At 36.9% G+C, this 26799-nt stretch overlaps 1 protein-coding gene across 1 annotated transcript in view; it reads left to right on the top strand.

Moving 5' to 3' along the window:
* PCCA (propionyl-CoA carboxylase subunit alpha) overlaps positions 1–26799 on the top strand; it is a 298109-nt gene that overhangs the window by 126239 nt on the left and 145071 nt on the right. Inside the window, exons 13-17 of the mRNA XM_027646956.1 lie at positions 3980–4130; positions 13562–13705; positions 15425–15499; positions 20086–20154; positions 20963–21038. Coding sequence (XP_027502757.1) covers positions 3980–4130; positions 13562–13705; positions 15425–15499; positions 20086–20154; positions 20963–21038 — 515 coding nt within the window. The remainder of the gene's footprint in view (positions 1–3979; positions 4131–13561; positions 13706–15424; positions 15500–20085; positions 20155–20962; positions 21039–26799) is intronic.

The raw sequence follows: 26799 nt of genomic DNA, 5'->3' as shown, positions 1-26799 counted from the left end.
TATGGAGAAAGGCCCCACAAAGGCTCTTCAACTCACCGTGATCATCCACTCCTGTCCTTTGCTGTAGCAGTATAAGACATTAAATGGTTGATCCTTTATGGAATACCACTTAGAATCATAGGGTTGTTGAGTTCAACCATAAATGTAACACTGCCAAGTCCATCACTAAACCAAGAGCTTAAGCACAACATCTACATGTCTTTTAAGTACCTTCGGGGATGGTGACTTCACCACTTTCCTGGGCAGCCTGTTCCAAGGCTTGACATTCAGTTCTGTGAAGAAAATTTTGCCAGTGGCCAACTTAAACCTCACCTGGTACAACCTGAGGCCATATCCTCTTGTCCTGTCAGTTGCTGCCTGGGAGAAGAGTCCGACCCCTATCTTGCTACAATCTCCTTTCAGATAGTTGTAGACAGTGATAAGGTCTCCCCTGAGCCTCCTTTTGTCCAGACTAAACAACCCCAGGTCCTTCAGCTGCTCCTCATGAGGTTGTGCTCCAGACCCTTCACTGATTTCATTGTCCTTCTCTAGACATGCTCCAACACCTTGGTGTCCTTCAATTGAGAGGGCCAAAACTGAACACATTTGAAGTATGATCTATAACCATCATATGTCAAAATGCTGAGCTTCAGGATGCTGTGTTAAACCTTCTCTCTACATTTTCAGGCCTACCTTGGACAGGGAATGATGGAACAGTGCCCTGCCACTGCATTCTGTACTAGCGTGCGAGATCCCTATTAGCATCCACAGTGAGCAAGTCCTTAGAAATTGCTAGCTATCTGCTTACTTTTCTTCTTTGTCTCTACTTTTCTGCATTGATTCCACGTCCTTGAGGTTAAACCTTAGCACCAAAGATTTTCAGAATAAGGTTTTAGAATAGTGTCTTAACAATTTCGCAAAATTTCAAAGTTTAGTCTCAGGCACAAAATAATTAATATATTATACCTTTTTTTTTTTTTTTTTTTTAATCCTAGCTGCATACATTCAGAGTTAAGGTTGCCTTATCTATCCTAGATGATAATTTTGTGGTATCTTTTTTAATTAAAAGATGTTCAGAGAACTAAAATGTTTGTTTCTATTTCTGCCTGTGACAGAAACGTCTAAAATTTTTGTGACCTTCTTTGCATGCACTGTTGTTAAGTTTCTCTCAGGAATTTTTTTGTCCTTGGAAGATGCATAAGCAATGACTTTCCCTTTCTCTAAGCACTAAACTCTGAAAGATCTCAATATGATGTCAAGTATGTCAGGATCATATTCCAAATTAATAGCCGAAGTGCTACTTGAAGCCACTGACAATTTGAATGAACGTATGTAGGCAGGAGCTTAGCAGAAGGGTGCATTGTTGAATTGGACTCTATCTACAAGTTCCCCTTAGAGTTGTACAGCATGTATGTGTATCAGACTCTACATTTCCTATCACTTTGTCTAGAAATCCTTTAAGGATTTCAGATTAAGAGAAACACGAGTCTGTTCTGTTTGTGACTGTGTACATGATTCATAGGTGTGCATTGTTTAGATGTGGGGGCAAAGCTGTGTTCTCAAATGCTTTTTTAGCGTATTTATGCCCATGAGGTTCATCTCTCTGGCTGCAGAAACAATGTCATAACAAATTGTATTGCCCTTGATCAACTTTACAGTAGCTTAATGAAGTTCTTATGAGTAAAGTGTAAGGTCTTATCTTACTTTTTTTTTTGATACTTTTATCTTGTGAATCTTTATTTTGTGAATCTTTCAGTGCTGCCATAGGAGCTGTCAAAGGAAAAAGAGGTGTATGTGTGAGCAAAAGATTTGAAGTCAGGTTTAAAATGCTGTTTTCAAGTGGTGCCTAATTAGATTTGACAAGTTATTTTGGTTGTAAAAGGGACATTGTTATAAAAGGGAGAAACAATGTATAGGAAAGGTAAAGCAGCAGAGGGGAATATGAAGACTTTGGTTAATTAACCAAGCTGATGGCAGGGATGATCCAGTCATTTTTAAGAGCATAAAGCCTTACTGTGTGGCAGAGATCAAGTTTAGCAATGTCACAGCTATGTTCCATTCTTTGGTTACAGCAGGAGCTGAACAGTGAGATCTCAGACCTGCATTTAACAAGTATAGGGAAGACACCACTGTAATAAAGGGGAGTAACTGTCTTTAATCTATATGAGAAGTAATAATGGTTATTCTAGAGAGTATGAAGCTGATATTGAGAAGGTTCTGTTCTTCATAAGCCACTCATTGACCTTTCATGATCAAAGCCCTGCAGAAACCCCTCACTGAATTATAAATCGTTGATTTTGGGTTGTATTATACTCTTACTGAATCAAAATAAGAAATATTGTGAAACTCTTACTAGTGTCTATTCTTGATAGGTACTACATGGTTTTGACATCTTCTGATCTTCCTTTTCATCTGATGTGGGATCTGGTAGCTTTCTTGGAATGAGTCTTGACTTCCTTTTCCTGTTGGTCCCATTGTTTGCCAAGAAAGAAATTTTTTCCTAAGTTCTAGAAACACCTGCCTTACAATCCATCGGAATCTGGTTGTGTGAGCACTGGAGGGATGGAGTGAAATAGCACTTTTCCAATAAAGAAAAGGATTCCACTGTCTCCTAGTTTGCTCACTTCTTGTGTCCTATCAAATATGGTTTGTTGTGGCAGACATCTCTAGCTTGTCTGTGAGTTCAGGTCTCAGTGAAAAACACCACAGTAAGTATTGAAAGATAAGTTCTGACCCAGCACTTGGCTTCTGTCTGAATGCAGTCCTGGGCCCCAGATAGAGCTTCACTGGCTTTGGGGCCACTTCAGATAGATGGAGGCTCCTAATTGCTTTTTTACAGAATTAGGGCTCACTGTTGTAATATTTGGCATTTTAGTTTTAAACAGTAACTTAGAAGTAAGGTAGAAGTAACTTTCTATTCCCTTGCAAAAGTCCTTTTAAAATTATAGCCGACTTATGTGCCTAATGTAAGTCGAAACAGAAAAATGATGAGTGTATTTGTAATCTCTTATAAGATTAGCAGCTACACATTGTCCTTCATCGAAGATCAACGTATCAGGTTGAGGGGCAACCAGTTTCACAGCTTTGATGGAATGCCACAGAAATATATCTAGCTCTAATAACTAGAGGAGAGTACAGAGGAGAGTAAGAAGGAGACTGTGTACTTTCCAGAGTCTGAATTCACTGGACCAGTGGAAGTGGCATGGTGCTCTCCTAGAATGAGAAAGCTTGACATTTGGACAGTGTTCACAGTCCTCCCCAGGTAATAGATAAGCTGCTCTTTGGGTGCCCTTGAGTGTGTCCTGGATTTGTGGAAAAGAAAGAATTGCAATCAACACGGATAACTAAGCTTCAGCTTACAAGAAAAGTTGAAAGAGTAAATAGAGGATATGAAGGTTCAAGTCATGATAGTGTTGATGGTGTTCAAGTTGAATATTATGAATGCTCATATATTCTTTATTGCAACCAATAAGAAGCCTGAATAAATACTTCATTAATTTCCAAAACTTCTTTATTGCATAGAATATCAATTAAATGGACACATTGTTTTAATTCAGACTCAGAAAAATTCCACTTAGGCCTCTTGTCTTTTGGTTTTTTTGGCATTTATATTTCCACTGGATGGATTTTTTAGTTACAGGTTTTTTGCAAATAGATATGCCTTCTAAAATAGCATGGATTTGTATGTATTTTTTTTTCATTTAATTTACATTATTATAGATCTCACTGTTCTAAGAGTTGCCTTCTGTTATTTTACATTGTAGCGAATGTGGTTATTTATCTTGAATTTCCTGTACATTAGAAGTAATTTTAAAGCATGCAGTATATCTACTTAGGGGTAATACAAATGTAAAGACATACATTTGACAGTCTTAACATATTTTCATAACTCAAACAATGATGCTGTCCTTTTTTGACCATAGTTTAAGCAGAAGATGAAATGATTGAAGAATAATTATTTTTTTTTTAACTAAAGAAAGGCATTATTTCTGTATTGTAGCACTTTTCTAGACCCTGAAACTCGAAGAGCAATGGGAGAACAAGCAGTAGCTCTTGCCAAAGCAGTAAAGTATTCCTCTGCTGGAACAGTAGAATTCCTTGTGGACTCCAGTAAGAATTTCTACTTCTTGGAAATGAATACTAGACTTCAGGTAAGAAAAACAACTCTTCAGATTCAGAAAAGTGTTATTTAAATAAACAGACCATAACCACCTCCCATACTTAGGGGTCTGCTCCTGCAAAGACTTAAACATAAGTATCTTGATGCACTTCCCACTGAACTTAAAAGATGTGCACACTCAAATAAGGTTACCTATACAAGACTTTGCAGCAGTGAGCCCTTGCACAGCACTCAAGTAAGTGTTCAGAGCTCTTGCTCTTTGTTACACTTGACCTAAAGACCTTGTGAGAGGTCATTGTTAAGTGCTACTGTGAATTCACAGTAAGTGGTTAGCCACTGTGCTCTGAGACTTCTCTCCACTGGTCCCTGAAGTTTCTTTCTTATTTTTATACTTTGATGATCACTTGCTGAGTTTCTCTAGGAGGGTGATTAAAACTGTATGTGTATATCAGCAATAAAAACACTAGCAATCTGCATGTGATTGAAATTGTGACTGGAATACAATTGTGTAAGAAGCATGCTGACATGGTGTAGGATTTTTGTAACAACTCATGTAGTCAGTAGTAGCTGTTGTAATGTACACTGCAAGTGAGGGGACAAGCAGTGTTTTATGGAAAACCCCTTCTACCTCTTATTTGACTCTTGTGATGCATTTGTGGTCATAGGGAAGAAAACTGGCACATTCTATTGTCTTTATCCTCCTTTTCTCACTTTAAATAACACCCAAAAAGACTGAAATATGGAACCAAGCAACAGTTTGATTAACATCTCATTCTGTTTTAGCTACATTAGGGCCATGTCCTGCCTGTTGCTTGTTCATGTGGGCAGTGATTGAGTGTAAAGAGATCCTCATAATTCTGATATCTTTGCATGACTTTGTATAATAATTGGGTAAATTTATGCTCTGATTTAAGAAGTTGGAGAGAATTTGGGGGTTGCAATCTTCTGTACCAGGGGAAGGTTGCTGGTAAAATTTTTACTACCTTGCAGGACAGCAGTGTTTTTGGAATTAGCTATGACAGTCATTTCACATGACTATGGCTAGGCATTATCAGATCTACTAGAGAGGGTGATGTTTAATGGCAGTGTATAGTTCATTAAAATATTAAGACGAATTCTATCTCTTTGGTCATATTTCTTTACACTTTTCCTAGTCTTGTCATTTTCGAACCAATGTTTTTAGTAACTCCATGGTCTTGTTTACACAGAAGAAAATTAATTTATGGTTTTCTGCATAACTCACTAGAACTTCAAAACCATTTCCTTGCTGTAATGTATTATTGTCCATTAGTTTCTAAGTGGAACTAGTGATGGGATATCCTTGGTCTCCTTTTTGCAATTTGTTTTTAAGATGTTATCTTTGCTGGTTTTGTGGTGTCTTCCCCCTGCAATGGCTCTAACTTGCTTAATTGTAGATGTCTCCACATATGTAGTAAGAAAACTTTCACAGTTTCATCTTTAAAGACTCCTTTTGAAATGTAGCCTAAGCAGTTTGGCAGTCCCCTATAATAGCAAACTTATTCTTTCAAACTCTTAAAGAAATTTACTAATCTTAAATTAGACTACTTGTTTAGATATTCTGTAATTCCTCTATCCTGGCTGTGCATTGTCTATAATTAGCATTTCAGCTTGAGTCTGGAGAGTAGTAATTTTCTGATTCTTCCCCCTCCCCCCCAGTCTTACCTGATTGATCTGTCTCTTCTCCCAGGTCTCAGGCTTTACTTTCTGTTCAGCTAAGTTACACTACTAACATCATACTTGCTCCCTTCTATTAAGAGCCAAACATAGAAACTCTCATGAAGCTTGTCCAGATTTAACTTCAGAACCAGGATAGTGTCTGGATGTCCCTGTATTGCTTTAGTCTTTATTTTCCTTTTACATCTCCTGTGATCAGTGTCTAACAGACTGACTTGCCTTGTTCTTGCTGAGCACTCCACAGCTGGAAGAACTTTCTAAAAAGATGGGTGTCTGATCCATAAATGCTGCTCCTAAGGTCTTTGTCAGTGTGCATTAGACATAGCTACCTGTCAGCAGCATCAGAATATGTCTAACTAAATGATGCGATTTTCTGTGTCTGTTTTAATGTTTCAGCAGAATTTTTATTTGAGATACATACTTCAAAATGTACTTGTTAACTAATCTGTGGCCAGTACTTTGCATTGCCTGCTGATTTCTCCCCTCCCTCCCTTTGGTGTATCTGTCAGATGCCTTTCAGTGTTTTGGTAAATTATTTTGCAGTAACCAAGAGTTGTACTGTTACTTGGCTGTCTTTTTGGGAACTCTTTGGGAATATACCTTTTCTGTTATATGGTAGTGCAAAAAAAGGCAAAAATAGCACTTTGCATGAAGTTTATATTTTATTTAATTTTTGTTTTAAGTGTTGTTGCAGTACTATACGAGATTGGAAAACGAAAAAATTGGTGAATCAGCTCCATTGTGTCTCTTGTATGCTACACAAATTTGTTACAGATGTTTTACTCCCTCTAAGTGATTCAGCTAGAAAGACTTATTCTTCGCTGTTGGCAATGTTCTTCTTATTGGTTCTGCTTTTCTGTCATCTTTGAGATGCTAGCTGATAAGTACGAGACATGAGATTGGATAATTGCATAGCAAAACTAGTTATTCTTGCTTTTTGTCAGAGAGCACAGGGATGTCTGCCCTAGCAGCTCCCAGAGAACTTCTGTATGCTGTCATTTAGGACACTTTTAGAGTGGTTTTCAGGCAGAAAACCACTGTTCACTGTTAAAATTGAGGCAGACCAGATATTGAATATATGATTTTTTTTATAACTGCTCACACTGTGGTGTGTTTTGTTGCCCATTTGTCATCAGCCTAATCAAGGGCAGTCATAGTCCAAAACAACTAAATGAGCTTTGTGATAAATAAACATTTTCTGACCCCTTAGATTGATAGCCTTTCTAGCTTCCAAGTTGTGTCAAATTCTTTTCATCAAGTTACTATCAGAAGTGCTGACTTTCACTAGAAAAATTTCTTCTGCTCTTTACTGGAAGGTTAGAGATGTTACTCTTGGAATTTATAGGAAGAGAGTGTATGGTCTGTACTTAAAGGATATCTGTTAATACATGTGTGTATGGTGTGGCTAAGCTTCCTGCATGTGAATCAGTTTGTGACAGCAAAGGGAAAATATCCCATATTCTGGATGTTTGTAGTACCTTGAGAAGAGAAACATCCCTTGAAGAATAATTGAAAAAACGTACAGTGGGTGATGTGACGAGAGTACTTACAGTTAGGATGCTTGTGTCTCAGGTCTGTTCCCAACTTTCTGCCTCCCTCATGAGTTGTGCAGTTTAAATAACAAGTGAGTACTCCCTTCCTCCTCAAAACGTGTCTGAATTTCCTTAATGTAATTGAAAAGATCATTTGCATAGACTGGAGTTGAGAAATATGGTAATTTGAGTAGCAGTGTGTTTTCTCTTCATGTGACAGTTTGAATATTTTTGTAATAACTTTTTAGGGAATAAAAATTAATTTTGTAGAATAGTCTGACATGTTTGTAAGAGACTTATTGAAAGCAAATGGCATATCTATGTTTTTAATTTAGTTAGTTATTGTGAGAGTATATATTTTATGTAAATGTTTTTAAGTTCTTTTAAAGTAAGCTTGATTCTAAGCATAAAGTGGAGGTAAATAATCTTCCATACACCCATAAAACATTACCCAGTGTTAAAATTTTTGTTTACCACTTTCAGGGGTTTCAGCAGATTTTACTGACCACTGGAAAATTATATATTCTAGAGCTTTGTCTTTGCACAAAACTGGCTGTGTCTAGTCTAAAAGACGGGAAGGATTTTTATGTGCAACATGTCTCTTTCTACTTCCTGTTTGTCCACTCATGAGGGTATAAAAAGCATGGTTGGCAAAGGTGTAAAAATACATAGAAATCCTGTTGCTGATTGTTTGGAGCTCCACTGCTTATAAACTCCTGGTTCTACATCTTCTTAGTGGTATCTGTAATCTGTTGCATGTCAAGAGTCACCTGCTAAACGTTTGGTCAGTGGAGAGAAGTGCTGGAAAATATTGCAGCTACACTATGTAAACGGTAGCAGCAAAATACAAATAGCAAAGGAATGAGCTGAGTCTGGACTGCCAGCTAAAACCACGGAGAGGTGGTGACTTCGGTATCCATAGCAGACCCATGGGGACGGGGAGCTGTCTTGGTGTGTGTCGCTGCCTGCAGGATGAATTGTGATAGGTGAGCAGGAGTACGGGAGCAGTGAAAGGGACTGTCAGGAGTTAGAGGAGTAGATTTCTACGGAGTCTGAATGGTGGGATTTTGAAGTAAAGTCTCTAGCAACTGTTTGTACTGTTTGCTGAGACTCTTCATATTTCTAAATACTGTTATCTTGTTTTACTGTGACACTTAGCTTCAGTCATTTTAAATAGGCTAACGAACAATGTCAGATGGTAAAGACTTTCAATTGCTGCTAACCTGGGCTGAATTTGAACTACTGACCTAAAGGTGAAAGGTCTCTTATCCCATTACCAATCTCCTAAGCCCACCAGAATCTATTCTGCACACAGTTTATACCAGCTGTTCATGGCCATTTTTAGAACCGAAAGAAAAGGTGATTTTGCTGCCAAACAACACTGTTTCACACAAGAGGGTCAGCCGACAACAGTTAACCAGATTTTTGCCACGTTCTTGCCTCCTAATGCAACTTCCATTATGTAGCTACTGGTTGTCTGCTTTTCTGGCTTCCCAAAAGAACTACAGAAAAGCATTGCTAATTGTTGTTGACAGAAGAGAACAACATTGTTTGTGTAAGTCATTGAATCTGAAAGATGCCATTAACAGTGCTGCCAGGGCATGGAGTGATATCTTAGAGACAACATTTCCACTTAACCATCATAAAATACTATCCAAAAAAGTAGAGAAAGAGGAGACTCTCTTCCCTTTTTAATAAGTAAAGAAGCAAAAGGTAATTCTTCAAAGAGTAAATTAGTTTCTTTGCTTTGGTGAATTTGATGTAAAGCAAAACCAAGAAGAGCTGCAGTTCTTCCAGGATTTAGTACTGCTCCTAAATACAGTAAAAGCAAGAATTGCATTTTTTGGGAAAGAAACTATAAGTTTTATGGATGAAAGTTTCTTTATTTTTTTTTACATGGAGTATGTAGCGGAAAGAAAATTGTGTAGAATTACTGAATTGCAAGAAATTTTTTTGAAGTGCAAGATGTTAATTGAGAAAGTTGTATTGAAATTGTGAGCTAATTTATTTGTTGACCTCAAGTGTGTGCTATTTGTTTAAAACACAGAAAGGGCAGATTCAGAATTCATAGGCTACGAAAACTGCATCTGTCCCATACAATGTAGAAACAGATCCTAGCAAAGAAAAATTGAAAAAACAGTGTCAATGATTATTGGAAGATAACTTTGATAACTTCCTATGAGGAAGTAGATTAAACATTTTTTCGGAATTAATGTTGTGATTAAAAAATTAGTTGGTACCAAATGTTTGTGTATTAGTTCTTTTTTCTACTTCTTACTTGGGAAACCCAAGCATCTTAGCTGGTGGAAATTTTTGTAGTTCTGGTTGCCTTGTTTGATCACATAATAATAAATCAGAAAACAAACAGCACATGTTATATGCTCTGTCTATAGACAAGGACAACATAGGAGTTTGCCTGTTAAATATTCCTATGTGCTTTTCATTCATTCTGTACATTAATCCAACCATTGTCTGTTCTTCAGCAGCCTTTATGAAAAGCTGTTTTTTACTGTGTGCTCCTGAACCCCATATACATGTGAACTGTTTTGCAGAAAGGTGTGACCCCAGTGTTCCTGCTCATAGTAGTGAGGAAGCCCACATGCCTGAAGAGCAGAACATGTGTGCACTTCTGCTGTTCAGTTCTCCGAAATAGAAACCAGGCTTACTGAAATACAGGGGGTTGAGAAGCATCTGTAGGTTGGTGTGTTTGGGTCAATTGATACTGGATTTGGCTGCAGCAGCAAAGCCTGTGGGACTCCAGGTGAATCACATTTCCTGGAAACTGAGGTGTATGTTGAAAGTTAGTTTTGAGATTATTTATCTGAATGTAAAGGGGTATATGACACCATCTAGGGACTTACAGTAGTAGGGGTGACATAGGCTATAGTTTTAAGTCTACTGAAATTTAGATTTTCTTGGCTGATGTGGTGTGCTTGAATGCTCCAACTGGTGTGTGAGTAACTTGATGCCTTATACACAGAGGGACAAGAGCAGTCTGTGAGAGTGTCCAGAAGTGTTTGCTATTAGATCTGAGTACCTTGATAGTCTTGAGAAAAATGTGTCCTGAAATTATTCCCCTGAATATAAGGGGAGCAGTCATCGCTGGTTTAACTTTTAACTCCAACTGTCCATAAAAACTGCATGACTGTTTTGTGTAGCTGTGGATGAACCCTACTATGGTAGAGCTTTAAGACTGCTGTCAGTCACAGAACAGGAGGAGAATTAGCAGCCTTTCCATACTGTTCTGGTGATGGATGCTAATTGGACTGTGGCATTGGTAGGTTTTCCCTTATCTTTTGTACCTGCTTCACCATGTATAAACTGGCACTTAGTTATTATTTTCTGATAGGCTTTGCCACTAGTGTCTCTTATTGTATATATGGGAAGAGGTTACTGAAGCAAAGAAACTTGCAATGCTCACAGGAAATCTGGTTACTGTGAGATGTCTGAAGAAGAGCAGATCCAGCAGGTCCATGAAGGGGCAGCGCTTTCACTTTACTGTGTATAACTATTGCTGGCCATAGCAGCTATAGCTTTGTGGACTTGAAAGCAGGAATATAAGTGACAATTTACAGAAAAAGTGATGATGCATGTGTGTTTGTGTCACAGAAAGTAGAGAGTAAGACTTTAAAGAGGTATATACGGTACTTAAGTGCATTGAAATGATGACTTGGTATAAATTGTTTATGACCAGATTTGGTATAAGTAAAGGAACTGATAGGAAAGGGGTTACATTTGGCAGCTGATTAATTGAGAGTTATTGCTGATCAATTTCATTGCTTGTCCTGTTCTCAGCTGACCCCCCTCCTGCCATCCCCTTGCCGAAAGTAAGCTGCAAATGCTGAAAGGAGTGCAGTTTGAGTTGTGCATCTCACTGGAAGGTTAAAGCTGCAAATAAGTCAACTAGGATTTCAAGGTTAAAGTTCTTTTCTACCCCATTTTGGTCATCTGGTGGTCTTAATGAATACTAAAACATATTTAAAATGTATTTGGTACCCCCAAATTAGTGATATGATTGGAATTGCCTACATTACACCTAAACAGTGCTAGTTTAAGCACAGTCCTAAAAGAAAGCAGAACAACTTCTCCCCACCCCTAAAGAAAACCCAAAACAAAACAAACAAAAAACAAACCCTCAAAAAATTTTCCTATACATGTTTTCTGAAAGCTGTTTTGTGTGGAGACACAAAGGGAGTATTTTGAAGAAATAGAAGAAAATATTGACCAAGTCAAAGATCTGTATTGAAGAATGGATTAAATAAATGTTTGTGAGTCGTAAGAACCAAACAACAAAAATATTTTTCTTTCCAGAAACATTCCGTCTTATTTTGATCATCAACAATAAAACTGAAAACAACAATGAAGCTATTGAGTCTGGAATGCCAATTGCTATCCAAGAAAAATGACAGTATAACTAAATAATGCTGAAGTCTTTGGAAAAATAAAAACTATTTTAATTATCTGGAATGTTAAAATTCCAAACCTCTTCTTAACTCAAAGGTAACTTTTTAAAACTTAGGTTCCAAAATAAGAAAGTAAGTTTAGTTGTCCAAATATGAATGTGTGATAAGTAACTTTCTATTAAAACTTGGGGAGTTTTAATAGAAACTTCCAGTCTTAATAGAAATTGAATTGCTTCAATTTAACACTGCAGGATAGACACCGAGATGTTTCATAGATTCTCAAAATACTGTTATTAAGGTTGACATGCTGGAGAGTATCATGTGTTAGGTAGAATCAAGATTGAATCCCAAAGGTATATCCTTAAACTGTATAATCAGATTTCCATTTCAATGTCACTTTTGTCCTTCAAAGAATAGGTGCTTGTTTCAGTGATGATTTGTCATTAAAATTATGTCAAAACGTCTTAAAATGTTGTTGAAACTCTAAGCAAACTCACAGTACACACAGGGCTAATTATGGATGCCATCTGTTTATTTTTACAAAGCTTTTTTTCCTTAAAGACCAAAGCATCTACTTGTTCTGATAAGCCACAATATTATTATAATGACTAAATGTTTTCCTTAATACTCATATACTTGAAGGAAGAAAGAACAAAGTTTTTTGGTCAGTGACCTTTTCAGTCAGTAAAGCTATATAGTGTGACATCTCATGACAGAGAAAGATTAGTGGAGTGTGTTTTCTTAAGGTATTTTGGTCCTTGGAGCACAAGCATTTTGTAATAAAAATGGCAGTTCTGTCATAATTTCTGTATGGAAAGTCTTACAGCTGTGTCCGTGCGAAGAACATGCTTTTAGCTTGCCTACCTTTTACTTGATCTATAGGATGCGCTCTGCGATCTTCGGGTGCTTTTTTCTGTCCTGTGCCTAGTTAAATGTTTTTTTAAAGTTAATCAAGGTATTAATTTCTGTTCCCATTTGAAGGAAGAAGTGTGTGTGTGTATGTGCATATGTGCACACATGTGTGCATGCTTGTACGCACATCCTGGGTGAGTGTGAACGACGGGTATTCCCATGGCAGCATCATCCAAAGCCGTTAGCGGCAATTTGCTGAGAGCGCAGAGTGACTCTGCTGGTCCAGCCCAGCTATTGTGCATGCTAAGCACTAAACAGATAAGTCTGGAGGGGGAAAAAATTGAAGGATCCATCTGCTCATTTCTGCTACACTGCGCTGATGCAAGATTACGCTAATCTGGTTGCTTGTCAGGACAGGTTAGTGAAAGCAGGCGAATGGGTGAGATTTAGGGTAGGCTAGTTCTATGGAAAATTGTAAGTGGCTCCTGTTTGTGCCATGTTAAGTGTAGCAGAATGGGCTGATTATTAGCTACTTTGAGATTTTCAGTTAAAATACAGTGTGAGTCTCTTCAAAACCAAATTGAATGGGAAAAGCTTCCAGACAAAGAAAAATTAACTCATCATCACCAGGTGCATTTGAATTTGTAAAATAAATGAAAAAAAAATCCCCAACCCAAAACCCTGCAAACCCCCGAATCCTTCTAGGTGACCTTTCTAGTTTTCCTTTTCTATACTGCTCCTAGTTATTGTAGTCTACTAAGTTTTTTTCTTTTTTTTTTTTTCCTACCCCTGCAGAGATGGTGGTTGCCAGAGTTTAAGCAGAATTTTTTTGGGGAAAAAGAACAAAACATAAACATAATCTTTGTCTGCTCTTTGGCTGGTCAAATTTCTTGTTTATCTGTGTTTGTTTACAGAGAGGCATTTTTTTTGTTGTTGCTGGTTTTTTTTTACCTATTGACTGACAGTTCTTGACCTTGCAGGTTGAACATCCCGTCACAGAATGCATTACCGGCCTGGACTTAGTCCAAGAAATGATCCGTGTTGCTAAGGGTTACCCTCTCAGGCACAAACAGGCTGATATTCCCATCAACGGCTGGGCGGTTGAATGTCGAGTTTATGCTGAGGTAAATGAGTGGTAATGGGGAGGAGGGTAGGTGGTTGAATTGTGGCGTAATAATACCCAGGTGTGGATAGATGCCAAGGTGAAGTCAAGGAATATCATATGAAAGTCATGATTTAGAGCATGTAACATGAATGAATGGTTAGTGAGGTTTTGTAGAATTGTAGAGTTCTTATTTTTTCAGTAAAAATACGGTGTGTATTTCAGCATAGCTTTTTTTTCTGATAATCAAAATTAACGATGGTAAAAGAGGTGAGCAAATATCATTAGAAATAAACCTATATGTTCTGTTCACATTTAATGATGCATTGCTGGAGTTATTTTGTACGGTTAACTACTGTTTCCAGGTTTGTGAAATCTTTTGACTGAAATCTGAAACTTGTTGACTTAAAAAGGCAGTTGAAATTCCACGTCTTACAGAATTTTGTTTTACTAAAACTTTTTGAAAGGTTGTTGAAAAGCAAGTTACTTGTCTTCTGAAACTACAGGTTATAGGACAAACTTTCAAAGTACATTCCGAAACAATAACTTTATTATTATGATGTGACTCTCTATCTCACCTTAAATAAACTTACAAAAATTTAAAACCCATTTTCAGTCAGGTTTAGAATGTTTCAAGGTAATGTCTTTTTACTGTCATTTTTGATACATGAAAATCAAGATTTCTTAAGTAAAAAAATCATAGAATCACAGAGTCATTTAGGTTAGAAGGGACCTTAAAGATCATCTGGTTCCACCCCTCTTGCTGTGAGCAAGGACACTTTCTACTAGACCAGGTTGCTCAAAGTCACATCCAGCCTGGCCTTGAACACTGCCAGGGATGCGACCTGGAAAATAATGTCTAGCTTTCTTAATTTTGTTTCAGGAATGTTTTAAGTAACTCTGCTTTTTAAAAATAATTCAACATCTTCAGATGTTTCTTCCTTTGCTTAACTATTGTGACTTCTCTGACCTAGAGCATCTTATTTTACTTTTCCCCTCTCCACCTTTGTGACATGCACATAATCTTCAACTTACTCTACTGATTACAAGTGCAAACTATTTTGATAAAGAATAAATATTTGCCCTGTGATTGGCATGGAAGCTATTCTGAGTATTAGTAGACTTTACCCTGGAGTAACTGATGATTGGGTCTTTTTTTTTTTTTTTTTTTTTGTTCAGCCTGGATCCCCTCACCTATAGAAGTAATGAATCTGAGTACGTTGCCATGAATTTGATAATTCTGTAGGCCATATATTTTTTTGCTGTCCTATTAAGTTTATATTGATGTTGCATTATGTAGGAGATTTCCGAAGACAAGACATAAAGAATGGTTTGGTTTCTTAAGATTATTGAATTTCTAATTTCCCTTTTTTATCTCTGAAATTTTTTTCTTATTTCTTCTCAGTCCCACCATTCTGAATACTTTCCCATCCTTCTTCCAAGGCACAATATAGCTAATGAAAATGTCATCTTTTCATCTTTTGTTTTAGTGGTGTGCTGTAACTGTATGCAGAGCACTTCTTTCATGCTTTTTGACTGATGCAAGAGAGTTTATATGCTTCCATTTCTGTTTGGAGTTGCAGGGGCAGATGGATGAAGAAATATTCTTCAACACAAGTAATTCTGGGGAAGAAAACAAAGTCGTTCCAATAGCAGTTTTTGTTAGACTTCAAGCTTTTTAACATTATCTGCTCCACATCTGTAAAAGCTTAATGCTTTCTCCTGTTGAATTTTATTTCAGGACCCCTACAAATCTTTTGGTCTGCCATCCATTGGTAAACTGTCTCAGTATCAGGAACCATTGCATGTGCCAAGTGTAAGTAACTCTGTTCTGGTTTTTGTAGGTGCTGATTTTCTCTCTACTAGGCAGAGACTATAAATACTCAACGGCTTTGTAAATCAGGCCCTTTTTCCAGCTTTTTGCCGGAGAGGGGATAGGACATAGAAAAACTGATTTGTGCAATTATGTGTTGAAATAATTTGTTTTATAACTTTCAACCTAAGTTTTTCAAACACAGCTTTAGTAAAAATACTGTGACCATTGGAAAGGACAGTGAAATGTTGAGTCAACTCTTTAAGCATAGAGAACTGGGGACACTGGTGAGAAGCTGCCAGTGCTTTTTGTTTAGCTTTGTAGATGTTAAAGATGAGTTTCTTGCAGTGGTTATTACGTGTTTCAGGATATAGTCTAACTATATGGAATAACTGTTTAACAAACAATGTTTTCTGCTATGTTTAAAGGCCTTTCTGTAAAATCAAGGTAGTCTAAGTGCACATATACGTGACACTGTCAGTTAGTGGAATGATGAGTCTGTACCATCTGTGAATACAATTATTCAGTCTGATTGCTTGCACGGAAAATAGTGAAAGATTACAGGAGGAATCGTAAATGTGGAGATGTTATTGGATATATGATTTATTTTGCTTTCTGAATTGTTTTTGCCCATGTACTTTCCGAAGGGACCTGACCCTTTCTGGTCTTTAAGGCTTCATGCTGTGTTCAAAGTCCGAAAGCAGAAAAAAATTGTGAAGATCTAAAAGCCATTAAATACTCTTAAGGAGGAGATGAGGGAAAAAGGTATCATTGGATGTATCCGAACTTCTTTTTAATGAAATAAAGAGTGTATTTAATAAGAATTTATAATGAATACTCCAGTGGTTGTTAGAAGTTTTCACCATGTTGTAATAGCTAACAGGATGTCAAACATTTTGCCCTTGCAAGTTTTTGCAATTTGCAATTTTCCAAACGTGAGACCTGTTGAAAGTACAAGTGATAATGGACAAACTATACCCCCTACAGTCTTTGTCCCACCAAATCTTTCTTCAATTAATGCTGCAGCAGGAGTTTTATGTAATAACATTTGCGCTTGTAAGCCATCCATACAAAGAAAAAACAATTAAAATGCCTTAAATGTTCTGCTTACTGCTGTTATTTGCTTGTGTGAATGTTGCATGTCAGCTAAATGGACCACGGAATAGATAAAGTGATTGGGTGTAGGAGAGTGCACACTAAGCTTTGTCTATCATTATTGCTGGGAGCAATCAAATTGATGCCAGCAGGACAGTAGATGCGTTGACAGCTGTAATTATGTATCTCCATGGTGATCACTTTTGGCCTGTCATGGAGGCCCATGAGTCCCCTCCCTTGCAAGCATTTAATCAGATTGGGCTGTCACTTGTCAGGTAGACGGGGTGGGCTGGGAGTTGTGCTTAGGGGGAGAGGTGAATTGAAAATGAAGGGTGGGAGATGCCTGATTGCTTCACGTGGTCCATCGTGGTACCAAAGAAAAAGATTTTAATTACACTGGAGGCTTCAGAGCAATGGTTTGAGGAGCTCATATGGAGTGTATAGGCTGCTCTCTTTCTCTTCTCCCGTCGTATTAAAAATAGAACAACTATTTTATGTAGACAGTCATGAATTGGTGTGTTAATACATGTATTTCTGCCACTGCGAAACTAATTTCTCTCCTGAGAATGTCATGCTGCTAAGAACAAAATTAATATGACTAAAAAGGTTCAGTGTTTCAGGCCCATTGTACCACAGTGTTTACTTTCCGCATTTTAGATTTTAGAATTGTCAACAATTTATCTTAAGAAAAGTTAGCAGAGACTTGTAGTGTGTCACAGTGAGTTCAGTTTATAAATAGCATATTGCCAAATGTATTTGCAATTCATTTCTTCTGTGCCTCCAGTTAGCTCTGATCGTCTACCTGTGCCCGTGTGTCAGCTGCTCATGCTGGTAGAACTGGTGTACGTACGTGGCTGGCGAGGGCTGTTGCTTAGCCATAGAGAGGAATATGCTGGCTATTTTTGTTATGTAGTCTGTAATTTCCTCAGAACGTGGTACTCATAAATACCAAATGTTTTTTGTCTTTGATAATGAAACTTAAGATAAGTGACCACAAACAAACCCCTGTACTGTGATAGTAATCTTTGATGTTCAGTGCTCCTGCACAACATGTACTGCCATATATGGAGAACTCCAGCATTGCTCTTTGCCAGTGTGATCAGCAGTCTGGTATTTTAATGACTCTTACCAGAAGGAAAAAGTTCTTATATATAGCAAAGAATTGAGAAATACTAGAATTTGTAGGCATTCCTAACTTGAATTTGGTGTACTAGTAGTTCATTGTAGGACTGAGACATAGATTGTACTTTTGTTTTTTTTTTTTTTAACCTCTGAAGCATTTTTTATCTTTCATTTTACTGTTGTCCTACTGTAATAACACATAAAAATAATACAACAGCAAAGTGTTTGACCTGTAATAGGAATGAGCTCTAGGACAGAGCAGGATCTTGAACCCTAGCTTTTCCTTGATATTTTAAATAGTGGCTAAAAGAAAGGAAGTATGTTAAGCAGAAGTAAATGCTGGAGGTCTAGTAAATATTGCTGTTTATCAAGTTCAGCACATTATGGTGAGTATCTATTGAATTAGGGTTTCTTTTTCATCCAATATTCATTAAGTTCTGTCACACCATATAGTTTATAAAATCACCTACTGTTACCAACCTCTGAAAATGTAAGCACCACAGGGAGAACTGAAGATGGTATAAATGTATTGCTTTTCTGCTGTCATTTTTTCAGTCATCTTGAATTTATTTTATGAAAATTAAACTTCTACAGGGGACTCCAGATTTTTTTTAAAAGGAAATTATGCAATAGTTTATAAAAAATTTTAAACTTTTTTAGGATATTGTACATAGGGAAAAGTGTGAAGAAAGGAAGCTAAGACATACGCTGCATGTTTTTTCTGTAATGTTGATATGTCTGAACTACCATCTCCTCAGTAGCTAATGTTAAATGTACCTCATGTAGGTAGTGGGGAGCCCAGTTAAGCATAGATAAAGCACTTTCAGATAAGATGTGATTAAATTGGTAGAGAAGCAATACTGCCTTATATATGAATAAATATACTAAACAAACACAAATAAAGAAGAAGTGATATATAAATATGTAAGCATAAATATATAAATAGAAATTTATTAATAAGCAGATTTCTTTCTAAACTAATGTCCTAAAAACTAGTCAGAGAGTGTTTATTACTGAAGGAAGTGAGTACACCTGCTAGGGTATCTTTTTATGTCACTTGGATAATAAAGTCATCATCATGCCCTCATGTGGATTCTGTAGACAAGAGGTTCTACATGTGGTCCCTTGATAATTGCCTAAATTAAAATATTAAAGGCCTAACAGCCGTTGCATTGACCTTTTTCTGCCTTGCTGCAGACAGATGAGCTGCTGTTTATTACAAAGGTTCCTTCCCACAGGTGAAGATTTAAGTGAGATTCCAGGACCCTCTTTCCCACCCCCTTTACAATGTGGTGTATCGGAGCCCTGCTGCTTCAACAGCTTTGATTAGAGCCCTCCATCCTGATGATCCCCAGAATGCGTTTATCACTCTCGAGTTATTTTGATTATTTTTTAAAAAATATTTCAAATTCCAGTGCTCAAAATCAGCAATTTAATAAATATTTATTCCCCAGAAATGGCTCATTTGAAAAGTTTTATATGGCTAACCTCATTGTTACAGTGATGAAATCAAACTGAGAGATGAAAACAAGAATCAGCAATATACTAACTCACTTGTTGGCTGGTTAACAGCAATCAGACTCTTCAAAAGAAATTTTTGAACTTGTGTTATTTTCTTCCATGAATATTGCAGAATCAGAGCTTTAATTGAGGCTGTGTCCTTACAAAGCAAAGCCATGGAAAAAGCTGTGTAAACATTAAAGCCTCAGGGGAACAGCAGCAACAGAAAAAAAATGTTTTACAGTTGAGAGGGTGAGGCAGAGAAGGAAAGTGTTACAGACATGAAAACCACAGGACCAGTATTCCTATGGAGCTGATAAAGCAGAACTCCAAAGTTCCTGCTGAATGCTCTCTACTTTTATTCCTACTGAAGCCCTTGGAATAGCTGTAGTGGAACATGAGGAATGTGATTATATATAGATGCAGAAAGGGTGTGATTATAAGGGTCATCCTTCATGCCAATCAGAAAAATAATTACAACTGTGTTTTATTCCAGGGAGTAAATCAGAATTGGATATGTTCAGAGTTGAAGCTAATGTGTAACACCACCTAAATTGTTAAATCAAATTTAGTGTGTTTACTGTGCATTCTGGAGAACAAAAGAGAATTTTGACTATTGACTGAAGATTGCAGTCAAGTTTCTCTTAAAGGAGAGAATAATTTTCAAATGTTGCTGGTGGAGGAAAAAACTTCCCTTCCCTCCTCTCAGATTCTCTCAAAAACAAATAATTATTTCAGTTCTTCCAGAGGGAAAAATGTACCTGATAAGCTTTGTGGGTGTTTGTTGTAAGGCTGATGGGTAGATTTGATCCTAGGGCTGAAATTTTTTTTTCACATCAATATGTAATTATTTTTGCTTCTTATTTTTGAAGGTACGTGTTGACAGTGGAATACAACAAGGAAGTGATATTAGCATTTATTATGATCCCATGATCTCAAAAGTGAGTTGATTATTGTTTTTCAGTATTCTAAAGGTATGAAGCACTAATTCTATACATAAATCTTTTAAGTGAGAACATGTTCAAGGGTTAGTGAATCAGTATTTTGAAGGTGCCAGGTATAACATGCCTCAAGGGAATATAAGAGAAGTGAAGGAAGATGTGGAATGGAGGAAATTTAGTGTCACTTCTAAATAAAATTCTTTTAACCTTTTGACACTGTAATTTATTTGTCTTGCAGTTTCTAACTATTAAAAAGATTCTGATTTAAACATCAACCAGTACTGCCTGATTTAGATGCTGCCAATCTGTCTCTGTTAACATAGTCTAGCCAGGATGAAAATGTCAATAATTCTGGCTTCCAAAAAGAAGCATTGAAAGAAATGGTTGATAGTGTCTCTTAGTGTTAGTTCTTATTAATCAGTAACATATTGGTAAAATTAAAATATGACATCATAGTCAGAGTTCAGTTGTCAAAAAAATTACATCCTTTAAAGTTGGTTAGGCATTAGGAGTCAGGAGAGTAAACTTGGATATTGAACCTTTGCTCTGATTTTTCTGAGAGCTTGTTTAAATGCTTAAATCTGTATGAAGGAAAAATGATTGGCCTTCTTTGAGTGAATGGGTTAAGATGTCTTAGTTTTTTCTTGATGTTTCAGGGAGCCTCTGAAGCACAGATACAGTAATGTGCAAGAACAGGTTTTGTGACTGCAGAAGTTCTGCAAATCATTTTCATTTTTAAATGCTATTCAAATTCTAGAGACAAACCTTTAATTTCTAGGTGATGTAAATACCTTTTTTTTTTCTTTAGCTGATTACCTATGGCTCTAATAGAGCTGAAGCACTGAAAAGAATGGAAGAGGCTTTGGACAATTACGTAATTCGAGGTAACTAGAGAAATTTGGATTCCTAGTGTGGTAGGCTGTCATCTATTTCAAGAAAACAGCTTGAAAACGTAGTAATTAGCAAATGGAGTAAAGTTCCTGCTTCTTAAGTGCAAATTAAAATGGGAGAAGATTGTGTTAATTAAGCTGAGAAGATACATCAACTGTAAAGAGCCAGTTTTTTTGTCCATTTTTTCCCTTGAATATTATGAGATAAATATTTAAATAATTTCCTTAAACTCATAGTTGTCACAGAATGGTAGCATATAATTGATTTATTATGTTGTAGAGGGGAAAAAAAAGGCCCCTGTACTGTAAGAACTTTAAAGTAGTTGCCATTTTATAGGAGTTAAGTATATTGATAGTAGATAATGCGGTATTTAATTGTGTATGTATATATTTTTCTTATTTTCAAGGTAATTGTTTAGGTTTGGGCAAATACAGATGTAGACTGTTGGTCAGCATGTGTTTCAGCTCTTACTGTCTGACTGCGTAGATGTAGCTGTTCTTCCAGCCTTTCCAAGCAGCAGGGGTGAATCAACCCTGACCCTTTCATTCTTACTAGGTTTTAGTGAGGGAGGTCATGGTTTGTGTGGGAAAAATCTTTAGGTCTTCCGTATGGAAAATAGGAAGGACAACTCAGGATAAGAGAGGTAAAAATTTCTGTAAAGTTTCTGTAAAACTTGGTTTGGCTTTAATGCTGGCTGCTGAATACTACAGGTGCCGTATCATACTTGAAAGATTTATATATCTAGGGGAAAATGAACAACCTTCTACCACAGGGTAGCTAGATACATGGTAGAATTGGCCATTGTAAATGAACTACTAACTCTAAAGTGGGTTTTATATTGGTGCAACTCGAGCCATTAGGCTATTGCAATACAATGTGCTGATGTAATCCCCTGCTGTATAACAGCTGAGTAAATTTATATGACAGAGAAATTTATACCACTGTAGTTGACTGATGTGAGGTGGGATTTTTTTGGTGTTGTTTTTTGTTGGTGTTGTTTTTAACAGAAACAGGCTCTGGATTTACACTGAGTTGTATTAATAGCAAGTGATACTTAGAGGTATGATATTTAATGAGAATATTGCAATTGTGTGGGAAGCATAATTTTTTATTGTGTGCTATAATGTGGGATGGAACCTGATCATTTGTCCTTAGGTGTTTTACACAGATGTGTATGTAGCTAATAACAGTTCTACAGATATATAAATGCCTTTAAAGGATATGACACTTTACACCAGAAAAGTACTGATTTGTATTCTTGAGGTTTTTAGAGTCTTTTTATTAGTGTGCATGTATGCATTTAAGTGTTCACTTCTGATATCTCTGTAGTATTTCTGTCTGGAAAAAGCTCTTAATCTATTAAATATATTGAAAGAGATAATACACGGACTACAGGGAGGGAACGTTTTCTTTTTTAAAGTACTACAAAGCACGAAATGAAATGTACCACACGTTTCAAAAGTAGATGAATTTTCAGAACACATTTTTAGTTGTAGTGGCTAGTGGTTTCTATTTGAAAACCAACGGGATTTTTGTGTAGTTTTAATCAACTGATAGTTTCTTCTCAGTGTTCAGTTGAAATGGAAAATTTGTGGATAATAAAGTATCTTTTGCCTATGATTCTTGATAGTGTAATTGGTAGAAACCGTCCAGTCTGTAATGTTCTAAACTGCATTGACGTGTGCAGAACTCCTTTTTTTCTAAAATGATTGTGCATGTTTTTACCTTAAAATGTTAGGTGGTATGTAACCCAATATTAAACCACCTTGATCTTATGTAAAGTGCCTTACATGAACCTTTTTCCATAACAGAGTTTTTGTTAGCAGTAAAAGACACAAAATAGTTTTTAATCTAGTTTTGAGGTTACTTGGTTTTATATTTGAATAGCAAGCTTGTACATAACTGGAGATTACCGTAGTCTTCCTGAATAGTGTGCTTCAGATTCCTGTTTCAGAACACAACCCTCTTGCCCTCCTGATTTCCTGGGAAGCAGCATTTATGTTTGTATTGTGTTTTAGAGACTGCGTGTTTTTTCCCTGTAAGTTACAAGTCTCTTCTGAGTTACAAAGCATTTTAGTTAAGTAATACCAGCTGAAGTCAGCGTCAGTTGTACTGATAATGTACACTGTGAGAATTTTAGATTTAAATTCCCAAGGATTGCAATTTCCATAAACAAAGATGCTTGTTCACTCACATAGGGTGGGAATGGGATAGGGTGACTGGGTAACAGGTCAAAGACCATGTAGTGGGTAGCTTAGGGACTGCTAATGGAGAATGGAGTCTTTCCCATCACTTCTGTGTCACCAGTTCAAAGCAGGCAGAAGTTGGTAAGGACCTTTAGTCACTACTGTTTTGATAGTTACTTACTGACCTGTGTGAAATCAGTGGTTTTTATCCAGTTCTTAGAAGACAAGTGTCCTCTTGGAGCAAATGCCGCCGTATAATATCATTCATGGCGGTCCCATTAGAGAATCCAGAACTGAAGTAGCACAATGACCCTCCAGGAGGGTGACTCATCCAGGCTGAGTTGAGACATGCTGGCAGTGTGAAATGCAAGGACTTTGCTGTATGAGCAAACATTCAGTTTCTACTGCTGTGACTTTAGGATATCCACAAGGTACCCCATTGCTTTTTAGCTTCATTCGGCTTACAGGGAACAAGTCCTCAGACTACAGTCTTTATTGACTTGTTTTCTAGGACCGGATAGTACCTGGCCTTGAATTTGTGGTTTAGCTGTCCTTCCCGGTTAGATCTGCCTGACAACATCATGAAGGAAATCAATTAAATTAAAAAAAATAGTCTAATATTTGTAAAGAAAGCAGACTTAAGCAAAATTTGACTTAAGCAACCAAGGCTGCATCATATAGTACCTGTAATAGCAGCATCTTCATTATAATGTTGAATAAATCAAATTGGGATATTTGCAACAATACTGTGCCCTGAAAATGCCTGTTGCCTTAACAATTTATTACGTTTTTGGCTGTGACAACTTGTGCACACTGAAATAAGAAATAATATAGTCTCTTCATTGGTAGATTCTACAAGTGTGACTAACTCAAGACTGTGTCAAGATAGATTAATTGTGGTCATGGGAATGTAATCTCCATCTTTTTCCTGCAGTGTAATATCTCCATTGTTATTAACGGGAGTAGATGAAAGTCTAGGATAGCACTTCATTCAGTTGTGTGTTGGATTAAATGATCTCTTGAGGTTCTTTACAGTCTAAATTGTTCTGACTGGAACTGACTCCTCTGTTGAGACTTCTGAATCAGATAAGATCTAAGTAGGTAGCATTTTTATCTCTCGGTCTTCCAGTGTAGTTCAGGGATGATTCATGTTAAGGGTCCAACCCAGATTTGTCTCAAGAAGATATGCTTCTTGTTTTGTCCAGTGATTACTGGAGAATTTGTGAATACTCAAAAGTTGGAGATGCCAGTCAAGCATAGAGGCACTGTTGCTCATCAGGATGAGGGACAAATTGTTTCCTGTGAGCATGGACTGTTGTTAGTAGTTCATCTCTCTTATTTTATGATACTTTTTTCAGAAACTTTGTTTTGCTTTTCTGTTTAATTTGAACAACAGAAATAGGGTATTGAAAGAATGCCTCTCAATGTATCTACTGTGTGTGTAGACATAATATGGTATAATTTCCTTCTCAGTTTTTCTAAAATTTTAGCATGTGTTTGTCATGTATTTTCTGATACTGCATAATGTGTTCATTTCACAGAATCAACCAAGTTGAAAAAGACCTCTGAGATTTAGTCCAGCCTTTTACCTAACACCACCTTGTCAAAGGCGTATGTAAAATCCAGTATGAAGTTCTGGAAAGTTTATTTATGAGTGTTGGTTTTATTTATTTAGATAAAAGAAATGATTATGCTTATGCAGCTAGTGGAACTGATTATTACTTCACTAGAGGTCTGATGGACAGATAGCTCATATCCTTGAGTGCAGAGATTCCTGTAATCTTTCCTTTGACCTCTGTTCGCTTTTTATCTTCCCTGTGCATTCAAATGTAAAGCAGTAACATGAAATTAACAGTCTTTGTGTCAAGTCAACTGTTCTCTGAGTTCCTGCTTGCTATGTGGAGAGAGGAATGTAGTGGACCACTTGAGAGAAAGAAGAGTGGAAAAAGGAACATCTGAGGAAAGCATAAGCAGCAGATAGAGCAAGAAGGAGTAGAAATGAGGGGGAAATAAGGGAGCCACCAGCTGGGAATGGAGAATCATCCAGCATAGGGTAAAAGAGCGAACATAAAATAGAAAACAGAAAAGTGGTAAATAATTGTGGTGGATGTCTGAGGGGAAGGGGAATATAGAAGTTAACTCTGATATGAGAGGAGACCTGCCAGAACAGTGGCAGCAGAACTGTTGTCTTGAGTTTTGGCAACCATAAACATTAACTGGGAGGAAAAAGAGTGCTGTGCTTAGTGTTCTGAGAAGGGCTTGGCTTTCCAAGAATCACAGAATGGGTCAGGTTGGAAGGGACCAGAGTGGATCATGTGGACCTACCTCCCTGGACCATCCTAAAGCACAAGAAAAAGCCCTCCACTTTAATTTTAGTATTTTATAATTTATTTCAAATAATTTAATTTCAGATACAAAACTTTTCACAGTAAACTTTATTTTGGATCCAAACATCATAAAGTACTGAATGATTTTGTTTTAGCTTAAAAGGTTCATCTCAGTGGCAGTATACTCGTAAGTTTTACATTCTCCTGTACTCTGATCCCATGGAAATATGCAAGTGTACTCATTGGTATTGTGAACAAAACAATCTTTGTGTGTAAGCCTATTTAACTGCAAAAACTGCATATAGTGTTTGTTCTTAAAAAAGATATGAGCCTTGTTTTTTCTGGTTGTGCTTTTGAAAAGTGCTGCAACGGGTCATACAACTGAACTGTGGATTTTCCCTTTTGCATAGCAGAGGTAACACACTGGTACATCTGCAAGAGTATTTGTGTTCTCGCCTTTGCAATAGGGACCAACAGGTTCCCAAGTGTATCGGTGTGGAAACTGAAATTGGAGAAGGGAAAGAATCAAGCTTAGGTTGAAATCATTAGAAAGGACCATTTCAGGATGCTTAGTAGCATCAACTTGGAGTTCAGATGTTAGCATGAGGGAAGATGCTGCTTCTGTTTCTCTTCTCCTTTTCTTAAGCCAGTCACAAGGGAGGGAGTGGGAATGGCAACTTGTCAGTGGAATGTTATGGTGTGTAATTTAGGAAGGGTTATAGTTTACTGCTGTCCTATGGAAAAGAAAGAGGGAAGAACAATTGAAGTACACGTGAAAGAGGAAGGCAGTCTTATTGGTGCAGAATAGAAAAATAAGGTACCTTTTCTGTCACTTTTTTGTTTTTGTTTGTGTGGTTTTTTTCTCTCTTTTATTAAGGAAAAAAGACTTGTGGCAGTGAAAAACAAGAAATGCAACGTGCCAGGTTGAGGAGGCATTGAAAGACAAGTGCTGTTATTTCTAGGTGTATATTAGGTGTAAAGTTGTCCTAGTGTTCTATTCCCCATCTTTAGAGTAAAAGGATGGCTGAGGAGAGGATGATGGCAGAATGGCCATTCATTTTCTTTCACTTGTTCTTGACAAAGCCTGCTTAACTTCTGCTTCCAATTATTCTACTGATTCAAACATTCATATGTGTTTACTAATCCTATAAATAATGGTTGGCTCACTCTTGTTAAGAAGTTCAGAACTACATGCAGTACAAAATCTAGTTTCAGGTTGAGCTTTTTTTTTTTTACAGTAG

This window comes from Corapipo altera, unplaced genomic scaffold (genome assembly GCF_003945725.1).
Source record: "Corapipo altera isolate COAL_440 unplaced genomic scaffold, ASM394572v1 0, whole genome shotgun sequence".
Classification (NCBI taxonomy): domain Eukaryota; kingdom Metazoa; phylum Chordata; class Aves; order Passeriformes; family Pipridae; genus Corapipo; species Corapipo altera.
This window is presented reverse-complemented; position numbering and strand designations above follow the sequence as displayed.